This window comes from Propithecus coquereli, unplaced genomic scaffold (genome assembly GCF_000956105.1).
Source record: "Propithecus coquereli isolate 6110/MARCELLA unplaced genomic scaffold, Pcoq_1.0 Scaffold177, whole genome shotgun sequence".
Classification (NCBI taxonomy): Eukaryota; Metazoa; Chordata; class Mammalia; order Primates; family Indriidae; genus Propithecus; species Propithecus coquereli.
Window position 1 is genome coordinate 2,981,613 of NW_012142412.1, and position 13,390 is coordinate 2,995,002.

At 38.1% G+C, this 13,390-nt stretch overlaps 1 protein-coding gene across 1 annotated transcript in view; it reads right to left on the reverse strand.

Moving 5' to 3' along the window:
* The window catches only part of USP6NL (USP6 N-terminal like), a 177,477-nt gene that overhangs the window by 83,190 nt on the left and 80,897 nt on the right, over nt 1-13,390 (reverse strand). Inside the window, exon 2 of the mRNA XM_012642178.1 lies at nt 2,345-2,412. Coding sequence (XP_012497632.1) covers nt 2,345-2,412 — 68 coding nt within the window. The remainder of the gene's footprint in view (nt 1-2,344; nt 2,413-13,390) is intronic.

Here is a 13,390-nt window from a genome sequence, read left to right on the forward strand (position 1 = left end):
GAGTTTATAAAACTGAATAATTTTTTGCAATAAAAAAACAATAAATGAGCTTTTAAAAACAGTATTGTTAACAATAAGAGCTAGAAATGAGGCATCATCAGCCTTATTTAACATCTTTTTCCCTTTAAACCCAACTATTTTTGGCAATACAGTCACCACTTCCTAGCTATGAGCGATGGGAGACACGATGTGTCAGCAATAGCCAACACAGAGCTAAACCTTGATCACACCGGGGTTCCCCAGGGGAGCTGACAAGGAAGGAGGAAGAGCATGGAGGATGAGAAAGCTGCTCAAGGAGGAACTGCCAAACCTCAAAGTTTTAGACCAGGCCGGGCACAGTGGCTCACATCTATGATCCCAGCATCTAGGAGGCTCAGGCAGGATATCGCTTGAGCCCATGAGTTCAAGATCAGCCTGAGCAAGAGCGAGATCCTGTCTCTACCAAAAATAGAAAAATTAGCTGGGCGTGGTGGCATACACCTGCAGTCCCAGGTACTTGGGAGGCTGAGCCCAGGAGTTTGAGGTTGCAGTGAGCTATGATGATGTCACTGCACTCTACCTCGGACCACAGAGTGAGACTCAGTCTCAAAAAAAAAAAAAAACTTTTAGGCCAAAACATGTCTTAGAAAAAAATATTTCTTGCCTTTTCATCCAAACTTCTCAAAAGAGCAGGCTACCCACTTTCTCTACCTCTTTACTTCACAGTTAAATCAGCTCTGGAACTATTCTTGCCAAGGTCAAAAATGACCTTTCTTCAGTCCTTAGCTGGCAGATCTTAGCTGGCAGTGATGCTCCCTCCCTCCTCACCAACTGCCAGAACATTGTCCTCTCTTGGGGTCTCCTTGTGCCCCCTCAGCTCTCCTTGTGATGGCTTTCTCGTGGGCAACTCTCCACTGCTTCACTGTTCCTCTCACTCCAGGTGTCATTTACTCTTCAGCTGTTAACACTGATAGATGTAGAAACCCCAAATGTAACTGTCTACACCTAGCCCTCAAATTTTAGACTCAAACACCCAGCTGTCTTGTGGACACCTCCATCTGAGTATATTTTACAACTGTCTGCTCATGCTTTCTCCTCTAAGTAGACTGAGAAGCACCCAGCGGACGAAGACTGCTGCCACTCACCTCTGTACCGTGAATCCCCAAGTCCTAGCACGATGCCTAGCCTGTGTTCACCGCGCGGGGGAGAAATGCACGCAAGCATGAATGAATGATAGTGCTATTGGTTTTAAATTAGTTAAGCAGTTAAATAAGTTAACTAGGTTCTTCACGGAATATGGTAAAACCTAACCACCATAATGGGAAACTGTGTCTGATGTTCTGAACAACCAACATAAAAACAAAGTCTGGGAAGGTAGCTGTTAAGTTGAACAGTACGCCCCACGGAGGCAGAGCACAGCCCAGATGGCTTTCTGTAATTTCATGCTTCTGTTATTCTCACAAATAATAAAAAATAACAGATATATAATTACACACAAGTGACATAAATGTAAAACACAACATTTATAAATCACTGCTAGGACTCATTGTAGACCTCAGGAGTTAAGGTAACAAATAAGAACACATGTAAAAAAAAAAAAAACACATGGTTTTCTGGGACATCACAAAACAGATTCCATATTAACATAAGGATAAAATGCTAATGGAAATTACATATAAATGCATAAATCCAAAATCTAAGATCCATGGCAAATTTATAATAGCACATGTAAAATATGAATACAATGGGTATTTAATTCTATATACTCACTTATTCAATTATGTATTGAGTACCTAGTATGAGTCAGGAACTGTTCTAGGTATTCAGGATATAAGAATAAACCAAACAAAAGAAATTCTTGCCTGGCTGGAATATGGAGTTTACATTCTGGGAGAGAGAGCAGACAGCAAACAAAATAAGCAAAACATATAGTATGTTGATGTAGTAAGTGTTTTAGTGAAAACTAAAGGGGCACAGAGTGCCAGGAGTAATGGCGGGATTATTAAACAGGGAGGTGGGAGGTCAGAGAAGATCTCACTAAGATGGGTAAGGATCTGAAAGAGGTGAGACAATGAGGCAGGAGAGTGTCCAGGATACAAGTGTTTTAGGCAGAGGAAACAGCCAGTACCAAGGCCCTGAGACAGGAGAAAGCCTCCGTGTCAGAGAAACAGCAAGAGACTGGAGCGGCTGGAGAGGAGAAGAGGGAGAGAGAACTTGGAGATGACGTCAGAGAAAAAAGATGACCTCTATGTTCCCATGAAGCAAACAAAGTGCTTCTGTAATTTAAGCTCTCCAAAAAGCAAATCCATTTCTATTTATACGGTTTTTCTAATGAAACTTTCAAAGAGTAAATATGGATACTTACTCTGTCATATTTAGCAACTATTTCAGCTCGCTCCTGAGCTAGTTTCAGTGCTACATCCTGTTCTGAATCTGTGGGGAGATCAAATTTAGAAGTGTTATTCAAAGAAGCACAAAGTTAATAATTATAAAACTAAGACAAATAAAAATAAAACAGAAAAACCAATACTGCCTTAAAATGACAAATCAAATCAAATAAATGTAAAAGGATGAGTTATATATCTGTAACTACACCTTCGGAATAGCAACATATATCATATTCAAAAGAAAGCAAATTTATTAACAGCAATTAACTTAGGGACACAATAAACCTTATCTCTCAAGAATCAATTTTGGATCTAAAATTTCACAGAAATGGGTACTGAAGAAGAAACTGAAACTCAAAGTTCTAACTTTGCAGATGAAACCCCCTTAAGTGTAAAAGAAGAACATTCAAAAGGGCTTTTAAAACCTAAGGGAATTTGGATCTCCATAAAATAAACTAGCACAAGATATATTTCAGGAGTTAAAAAAAAAAATTATGTTAAATGATGAAAATAATCATGTCTTCATTTAGCCTTTCAGGTCCCTTTATCAATGGCCTCAACTACCATAGTAATCTCCTAACTGGTCTCTGTGCCTCCAGTTTTATGACATGCATGTGTGTACAGGAAACACAAAGGCACATACACACACACGCACACACACACGCACACGCACACATCCTTCTTCCTTATTAGCACTAGGAGTCTTACAAAAACACAAACCTAACAACAATAGCACAGATCAGAACATGAAATAGTATGAATGTGATTATAGATCCCAAGTACTGTTAAAAAAAAAAAAAGATCAATGACAGACTGTATGAGAGGCATCTCTGATCAAGAAGAAAAAGACAGCACTTCAACGGAAAATTAAACAAAGGTTATAAGCAAGAAACTCAAAAGAGCGACAACAGCAGCAACAACTATACTGCGTTCTTACCAAGTGCCCGGCAGAAAGTGAGGCACTGCCAGGCAGCAGATTCTGCGCTAAGCGCTTTACTCTGCCTCACCACACTGAACTCTCACAACACCCTAGTAGGTATCACCATTAATCCTACATCAATGATCAGAATGAGGCTCAGAGATTTTAAACAATTTGTCCAAAGTCACAAAGCTAGTAAATAGCAAAATTAGGATTCAAATCCAAATAGTTTTGATTCCGTAGCCCACAATTTTAACCACTACTTTATAAAAATGATTACTAAAGACGTGAAAAAGGACTTCTGGTCAAAGATGGCAGATGGAACATACTTTGACATTCATTTCTCCTAGAACCCCACTAAAATGACAATACAGGGATTCTTGAAATCCTGTCCCTCAAAGGCCCAGCAAATGGTGGTTCCTAAGAGGAGGTAAGGGTGGCTGAAAAACAAGAGAGTTGATTAAAGGGGGTGAACTCCCTGGAAAGTGAAGGGATGCACGTGTGTGTGGCACAGGTGGGTACAGGGTAGAAAACCAAACCCTCATTCTCCAAAGCAGGAAACCAATGGAAACACCTAGAACAGAAGAAGCAGGAAGGGGTAACTGAGGCGTGTTACCTGGTGCTGTGCAGGTAAATAGAAAAAGAATCAGCCAGGGGAGTGGAGTGTGGTTACTTCCATGGAGCAGGCAGGGAGCAGGGAGGAATATGGGAGTCTGCTACTTTCAAAACAAGTCTTACAGATTGCTGAATCTTTAAGCCAAATATGGCTCTGGTAAAAATAAAATCTAAATTTGAAAACCAAGACAGAAAAAAATCAACCTCATTAGTAACTAAAGAAATACGAGTTTTAAAATATCACTTTGCACCTATCTTAGACTAACCAAAAATGTACTGATGCTGCTCAGTGTTGATAACAATGTGGGGAAATTTGCAGTTCCTTACAGTGAGGATAAACATGTAAATGTATAAAATCTTTCTGGGAAGTAATTTGATAGTATGTGTCAAAAATCTTAAAAATGGGCATATCTTTTCCCCAACAATTTTACCTCTAAGAATTTATGCCAAGGAGAAAATCAAATAAGCACAAGGTTGTTTATAATAGTAAAAAAATAGAAAATGGGAATTTGTACATTTTTAAAAGTTTATTTGGGAAAAAATATTTATGTCGCTGCTTTTTTCAGTTAAACTACAAAATGTCAATATGCTTTCCTTTGGGGGAAGCGTGAATAAATATGTAAATAGAATGATTCAGTAAAATAAAAGTACAGATTAGTTGTGCAGACTTTCACAATGAATTAATGCAAAACAAGTCTGAGCTGATCGACTCAACTACACACGCCTTCATTACCCTACGTTAGACTCAGGAGACTTTGTCAACTCCTTTTCCCTCTTCCATTGCCCAGTTTTAAAACATTACACTCACACTTGTACCAAAAGGCAAAGAAAGCAAATTAATAGAAATTAAATCCAAACTAGGGAGCTTGACTACTTATTAAACTCTATTTCTATTACCAGAGCTGCTATGCATGAATTTCTTTGGTGATGAGTCCAAATTCAATAGATGAATGCTTTCTTGCAATGTATTTTACACTAGTCCTTTATTCCTGCTGCCAGGCCTAGGAGTCTCAACTGCATCTCCAAGATAACCATGAAAAGCGTAAAAGTATAAGGCAAGAACTGGGCATGGTATGGAGCTGGGAAGCAAAGATGAAAAGTATCCCAAGAAAACTTCATTGTGGCAAAGCATACGATATAAAGCATCACACAGATCATGTTCGCCACCCAGCGCGTCTGGGACAAAGATGATGATGTACTTTAACATGATTAGAGCAATTGACTCTAAATCAAATAAATGAGTTCTAAATCTCCAAATTCCCTTAGGAAGTTCTCATCCTTTTATTTCCCCATGGGGAGAAAATTTTATAATACTAATAAATGTATTCTAAAAAGAGTGGATTTAAAGTCAGACTAATTTCATAAAATATAGCCAAATTTACTTCTTTGAAGAGACTAAATGGAAGTGCCAATTTTTCCCAATACTGAGTTTAGAGACATTATTTAATAATCTGTACTGCAAGGCAGTCATCTACAGAGTAAGAAGTACTATCCTCATGCAGGATTCACTAAGTTAAATCATGTTTCATACTATCTGATCTGTAGTTGAGTAGTTTAGTAAGAATTACACTAGAATACTTCGTTTGGCTTCATTCTCATTGCTTATTTAGATATTGCATTGAAAGAACAAGGAGTTTATCACAAAACCACAAACAATGTCAACAGCTGTCTTGTGTCTGTGTACAAGTGTGAACAAAGTTCCAGGCACCTATTAAACAATAACAGCAGTATTAGCTGGTACTTATACCACATCATCATCAAATAAAAATTTAATCAGGGCATTATTCCAACAATTCACACTACATCTTCATGCTCTCCTTGCGTGCTAAATCCATAATTACTAAAAGTTTATTTGGAAAAATTTGGTTTGAAATACAATACCACTTGTTGCCAAAATATCATGGTAATTAAAGAGTAGGTCAACATGATTGTTAAAATAAACGTAGCTGAAGAAAAAGTTCCTAACATTAAAAATAAAACCATGTATAGAAATATGTGGATCAACACTTTAAATATCAGCCTTCTTATTTTACCAGAATATTCATTTTTTAAAATTACATTATTCAAACCAAATTAAATCTAATCACTTTTATTAACTTTACATCTAATATAACAAAGTTTCAAAGTATGAGGCATATTTTAGGCAGTAAGGATCAGAAGATGTTTGGATACTCAAGCACATAGGAAATACTCAAGTATATGGGAAAAATACCTCTAGGCACACATTTACAGAAGAAAATGGCAACTATAGTATTTTAAAAAGTATTTTAAAAATTGACTATATGATTTTAATCCATTTAAATCTAAATTCCCAAGAACTTTCAGAATCAAGTATCCCCCCATTTTAATATCTTAGAGTCACTAAATTAGCCACAAATTGTAATGAAAAATTCATATAAAGTTACTGAAGTTCAAATTCAATTCAATAAAATAAATTAACAGCTGACCATTTTTCCTAGTGCACACTTTGAGTGTTAAAAACATTAACAATATCAATTTTAAAAGTACCTTACCCTTTGTTAGATAATCAGTCTGGCCTTGGAAATTAACTAAAGCTTCAGTCCTCATAGAGTAACTTATCTATTCCAAGATTTCATTATTATTTTATAGTTCTTGAACACACCAAGAGCATTAGGTGGCACCTCACACATTCTGCAACTAACAGAAACAAAGAAGGGAAAAGGCAGCTCTACTTTAAACTATTTGTGAAACAAGCACAAGAAAGAAAAAGTTTCAGATGCATTCTGTCTTTTTTTAAGGGGGGGAAAAAGACCTTGCTGTGATCACATGGATATTCGAACAAAGATGGTATTTGTTGAGGGTGAAAACATGTCTTTCAGGCCAGATCCCAACCATGGACCATACCAGCCTACACCCAGCATTCCATCGAATAACAAACAGGGGCTTTAAACAAGCAGCTTCATAACATGCCTTAATCTTGTGCTTCAAAATTAGCCACTTTCTTACTACTTTTAGCAAAACTTATCATAGAACAACAAAGAAAAAATTTATTTAAAACATTAAAGCTAAGTAGGAATGCTCTTCTCAAATACATTTTATATCTTACTGTAATTTTTCATGATAATTTTTAATATGAAACTTGTAGCCCCTGTTTCAGACAGTAAGCAAATACATACTAAAGCAGTAGTTTGGGACATTTTTAACACACCACACACTCACATAAGCAAAATGAATGTTTCATGAGGCACTATGTTGTAAGTACTGTAAGATGGCACTGTGAAATTTTCCATTCTGTTTCATTTATTCCTTTCTTCTTCCTTTCATTGTTTCCCTCTTTCTTTTAAACGGGTAGGAACTTACAATTTGGAAACCACTTTGCAAAAGTAACAGCGTTGTCAGAAGCATGCCTGTGAACATTAGTTACACTTAGCTGGACACTAATGAATGAAGTTTATGCTCAGCTAAACTCAGTTGTAACATTCAACTAAAGCAAAGGATCTCAAGAGTTTAGAGAGAGGGAAAAATTTCAAGTCATATACCAAGGCATGAGAATCAGACTGGCGTCAAACTTCCTATCAACATTATTTTCAAAGTTCTGAGAAAAAATTATCACAAACTTGGAATTCCATACCAAGCATGAGGAAAAATAAAGACATGTTTAGACATTACAAGGTGTCGTAAGCTGAAGATGCCCACAACCCTTCCCCGAAAGATATCCACATCCTAATCCCTGGAACCTGTAAATGTCACCTCATATGGCAAGAGGGATTTGCAGCTGTAATTCAGTTAAGGATCTTGAAATGGGGAGATTATCCTGGATCATGCAGGTGGCCCAATGCCATCACAGGAATCCTTAGGACAGGGGGCGAAAAGGTCAGAGGAGGAAGCAGGAGTTGTGACACAAGAGACTGGAGTGACTCAAGGACAGGTCGGCAACTGAGGAAAGCAGGGAGCCACCAGAAGCAAGAAAAGGCGAGGAAACAGATCTTCCCCTAGTGGCTCCAGAAGGAACCAGCCCTGCTGACATCTTTAGCCAGTGAAACTGATTTCAGACCTCTGACTTCCAGAACTGAAAGGGAATAAATCCGTGTTGTTTAAGTCACCAAGTCTGTGGTAATTTGCCACAGCAGCACGAACACATAAGGATTCAAAGTTTACTGCCTATGCAATGCTTCTTTGAAAAAGAATTTGAGAGTATACCACAGAAAAACAAAACAACAAAAAGAACTGACAAAGACCCTTTCCTTGACCACACTTTGGTCAGGCTCCTTTGAGCCCACATCTCGACTAGGCCTCCACCTTGGCCCTGCCCTGTCTTCAGCCTGCCTATTCCAGCTGCAGTAAGACTCCTCCACCTGATATCAGATCATCCTTGATATCTGCAGATTCCTCACCCCCACCCTTGATATCTGATCACCTTGGACTGTCTTCCGCAAGAATCCTGTTAACGTCAGTTTAGCAAGAATTCGAGAATCCCCTACCCTCTTAGTAACTTCCGTCCACTGACCCCCTCACTCTGCTCATTGGCTATCAATCTCCACTTGTCACTTCTGTATTCAGAGTTGAGCCTGATCCCTCTCTCCTACTGTAATAGTCTTGATACTTATTCTAGTAGTCCTGAAGAAAGTCATCCTTCCTTTTTAACAAGTGTCAGAATAATTTTCTTTAACAAAATAAAAAAGAGGCAGACACAGGACCCATGAAATCACAGCAGACCAAAATGAGACATTTTCAGATGCCACCTGTGTAGATGCCTAGAAGCAACCAGTCTACATTAGAATAGGGAATACCAGGTGTCTTCAAGAAGAAAGTAGATTCCAGGCAACACACAGATCATGGGTATGATTAGTGATACAGTAAAAGGTTACATATAAAGATACCAAAAAGAGGGTAAGGGGACTATTAGAAATCTCAAGACAAGCAAAGAACAGAATGAGAAAAGTCACAGTCCAAATATGAAGTAAAATACAAAGGGGTATGTTTGTGACCTCGATGGTTACGAGAAAAGTGAATTCATTTGACCCCGACACCTTCAACATCAGGATCATACCTCCTTCTCCACATACCTCAAAATAATATTTGAGACTGAAGTAAATGATATTGACATTATGATGACTATATAAGAATTTTATTGGCTACTAATGTTTGGAATCAACTATAAACAATGTTCAAAACTCATCTCTGATCTGCATGCACACACACCCCACTCCAAACCTAAGACCCCCTTCTTAGAAGCAATCACTGTTACCTACCAAAAATATTCTCCATATTATACAAGAATCTGCATGTATTCATGCACACATGTATATATTTAATCTCCTTTTTCTATTCAAACACTAGATGCATTCTATAAGTAATTCTACACCTTACTCTTTTTCACTTAACAGTGTTATCTTGAAGATTATACAATATTAACATCTAGAGATCTACCCAGTGGTGTGCCCATAAAGGTTTCAGAACCAGTTCTAGCAGAGGGGCAGGGGCAGTGAGGCCTGGTTTGGGGCACCTGCTGATTTCCATGCTGCAAATATTCCTACTGTGGTGGCCAATTTCCGAGCTGCCAATGTGATGTCACTGAACGCAGGGTTCAGGCTGGCTCCGGTACACCAGATATCTACTGCAACCTTTTTCACAGCTACAGAGTATTCTAAAGTATTAACATAATTTATTCAACCAGTCCTCTTAGGAATTTGAACTAGGAGAAACTGAATGGATCAATTTGCAATGGGAGTTAAAGATAAAATATATATTTTTATATATATAAAATATTTAAAGCATCACGAGGTCAAGAGCTTTATAGACAACGATGACCAAACGCAAGCTGAAAAATGAGGAAGCAGAAACTACCAGTAAACAGAGAAAAAGTATCTGATGCAAAGAAAACAGTACCCAAGATGCAGAGCAAGGCAGAGTCACCACTAGAGAGACCTTTTAGCCCAAAAGAGACAGAACAGCTCATCCCTGAAGCTGCTCCATGCTTCAGTTCATGACGGCTTTCATTTCCAGTTCAATGGATTCATATAGCAAATGTTCTTTTTTTCCTAAAGTAGTCCGAATAAGTTATTTGTGTCTTACCCTGAGTTACTAAATTACGCCTCAACTTTCAACCAAAGTCAATGGTGCCTCTTAGTCATGGTTTTGGTTATTTGTGATCACTTTCCTACTGTACCATGGACTAAGATGTATCAAGAATAAAGATTGTTTTAAATGTTAAGATCTTAATAAACAACACTACCAAAAACTTCAGTATTTATTCTGTCATGCTGTAGATCCAAAGTTGGAAGGAATGCTCAGAGGAATAAGCAGAGTGAGAAGATTAACATCAAAGCTCAAACTAAAAACAAACCAGGTAAAGGAAGGTGTACAGCAACAAAAGAACCTGAAATACCAATTATTTTGACTGGTCATTCTGGGCAAGATGAAATGAGATACAGGCAGCTAAAGGCCACATATACTTGATACCTGAAACAGCTTATTCTGACATAGCATCCCAGGATGTGCTAAGCCAACATTACCAGCTGATGGGCCTGTGAGAAGAACTGGTCCAGTATCTCCTCCTGTCCCTTTATCCCTGTCCCCACCCTCTCCTGGGAGATCATCTATAATCCTGAGAAAAGAAAAATAGCTCAGAGCAGTCTGAGCTACATGAAGTATGTAAAATTTGTCAGGCCCCAGCGATGTAAGCATGGGACTTTAGTCACAAGGATAACCTCCCAGCCATGCCTGGGGGCAACTGTTTAAAGGCATTTTGTTCCTGACTAGCAGCCTCACCCATTGACCACAAGTTCCTGGAATTTGTGATTAAAAAAAAAACAATGAATAGCCAATCAGTAGCTTATTATTTTAATGTAAATTGTAGGTAATAATTTAGGAACTACCTCTTCTTTTTTCCTTAAAAAACTACTTGTAACTGCTGCTAATTAGAGTGTATATTCAGGGCAACTTGAGTCTATCCTCCCATTTGGCCACCCTCAACTTTTGGGCTTGAATAAACTCTCTACTTCCCATTTTCTGAATCTTCATTGTTTAAGGTTGACAATCCAACCCTATGTTCCCCTGCACCATAGCCCAGTCCCTCATAGAGCTCTCATAACTATGTTAATTCCACATTAGACAAGTGTCTTTTCAAAAAATGCACAACCTCAAACTCCATTTATCGCGTTCTTCCTTCCCCAACTAGCATAATAATCTTAGAAAAATCATTTGGCTTCCTTCCCTCTTTCTTATGTTCACTTGAGAACAACAAAAAAAGATCCTGATCATAACCACAATTATAAAAATAGTATAAACAATCACAATAGCAAACGAAAGCACCATACATATATGAAAGAACCAGTGCCATAAACCCAAAAGTTCTCGGGAATGCCCAGATTTCCTCTTCAGAAGAGACACACAAGTTTCTGTCTACATCTTCACATTCCTCTAGTTTAATATGCATTGTCTAATACAATAAAAGTGTCTAAAAGAAATAAACCTAAATGTTCCTCAATTTTTAACTTTTAATTATGGGCATAAATGATTTATACCTTTCCATTCAAAATATTTCTTATACCACTAACAGCACTATTATCATTATTTCCACTATATCATGTTTTAAATTAATAGTTTTTGAATTTTTCATTAGATTTGCAGAATACATTTCTACAAACTCTTCTATAGAGGCCCAGCAGCCAAGCAAGTAGGGTGAGTGGGCTGGGAAAGATACACCGAAGTCCTGTTAGGTGGCCTTTTTATTCTGCAAATGAAAAGATCAACAGTGTACGATTGTTAGGTTGTTTGTTTTGTTTGTATGCACGTATTTTTTTTTTAATTATCTTTTACAGAACTTTTTTTTTTTTTTTGAGACAGAGTCTTGCTCTGTCACCCCGGGATCAGAGTGCCATGGCGTCAGCCTAGCTCACAGCAACCTCAAACTCCTGGGCTCAAGCGATCCTCCTGTCTCAGCCTCCTGGGCAGCTGGGACTATGTGCCACAGTGCACGGCTAATTTTTTTCTATTTTTAGTAGAGACGGGTCTCGCTCTTGCTCAGGCTGGTCTCAAACTCCTGACCTCAAGTGATCCTTCCACCTGGGCCTCCCAGTGTGCTAGGATTACAGGCGTGAGCCACCGTGCCCAGCCTGTAAGCACATATTTTTTAGGTCATCAGGAACAGGACCCATCACCAATATGTTAAACATAGAGCATCTACCATCAGTAGATATTTAACATTTCTATAACTAATAAAACATTTAAATTATGGTTTTAACAACAAGTCCTAGGTGGGCTTCTATTTATTTGCTTCCTAATTTCTAGAAAGATAAGAAACAAAATAATTTATAAAGTCCTAGAAATGATTGCTCACAAGGATTCATTATAATAGAGAAGATAAATTTTTCTCAAATTGAATCAAAAATTATAGATTGTTTGTATATGTTCCGCCTTTCCCCAGTCCATTACCATAAAGGTAAAACTGGCCACTGCTTCTTTTGATCTACTGTATTTCCACATTTGGTACCTATAATATTTTATTGAATATATTTATTTACATGTCTCTTCTATTAAACTATCACCTCCATGAATGAAAGACAGTATCTCATCCATCTTGGTACTTCTAGTATCTATCACAGTGCCTAGCACATGGTAGGTGCTCACTAAATATTTCTCAAAATGGATTTAAAAATTACTCAAAATTAATTACTAAAGTGAATTATTCAACCAAGTAAAGACTTACTATATCAATCTATGTTTAAAATGAGACTTATAACCTATTTTCTAGACATACCCTCACTGCAAAAAGTGTACTTTTGCTAAAGATTCTTAGCTTTCTCTTATATATTTATTCAATTTTTATTATATTTCAAAGTAGAATTTAAAATTTTATTAAGACTCTAAAATTCAGACATGAAAAGTCACAATCTATTTCCTTAACTTAGCACTGTGGATTATTTACAAGTCTTTCATATGCATTTTATATAACGTAGGGGGCTCTCAATGAAGGTGAAGGACACCAGAGACTGGTCGGATGTGTTTCTGTTCCAACCTTCTCTTCACTCTTCTACTTTATCTGGCTCCCAACCTACCCACAGAGCTTCACAGTCTCACTTCCTTTACCGATCGGTTCTGTTCACACCACTGTGTGTGCCCCATCATCATCACTTGAGTCCCGTGTGGAGGAAGTTCAGCTGCGGCAACACTCAGGAACTCTCCACTCTCCCCTCCCTTCTCTCCAAGGGGCAGAAAGACTTTTGGGGTCAACAAATCTGGAAGAAGCAAGGCAGCTCCTGTTCTCTCTCTCAACTCCCTGTCCCTGGGTACATGTTCTGTCTGATCTGCTCTCCCAGCAGGAAGGTGCCTGCCCTTAGGGGAGGCCTGGGGTTGTTTGGCTGTGTGAGTCACCCAGTGGGTAGGTCTAAGTCAAGCAGACTAATGCAGCCTTTCACTTCAGATCTAATGGCATGTCCTCCAGCCGCCACCAGAGGAGACAATTTGATCTCCATCTGTCAGTCTCCTGTGCCTTACTTCTCTCAAGGAAAAGCAGTATTACTACTGA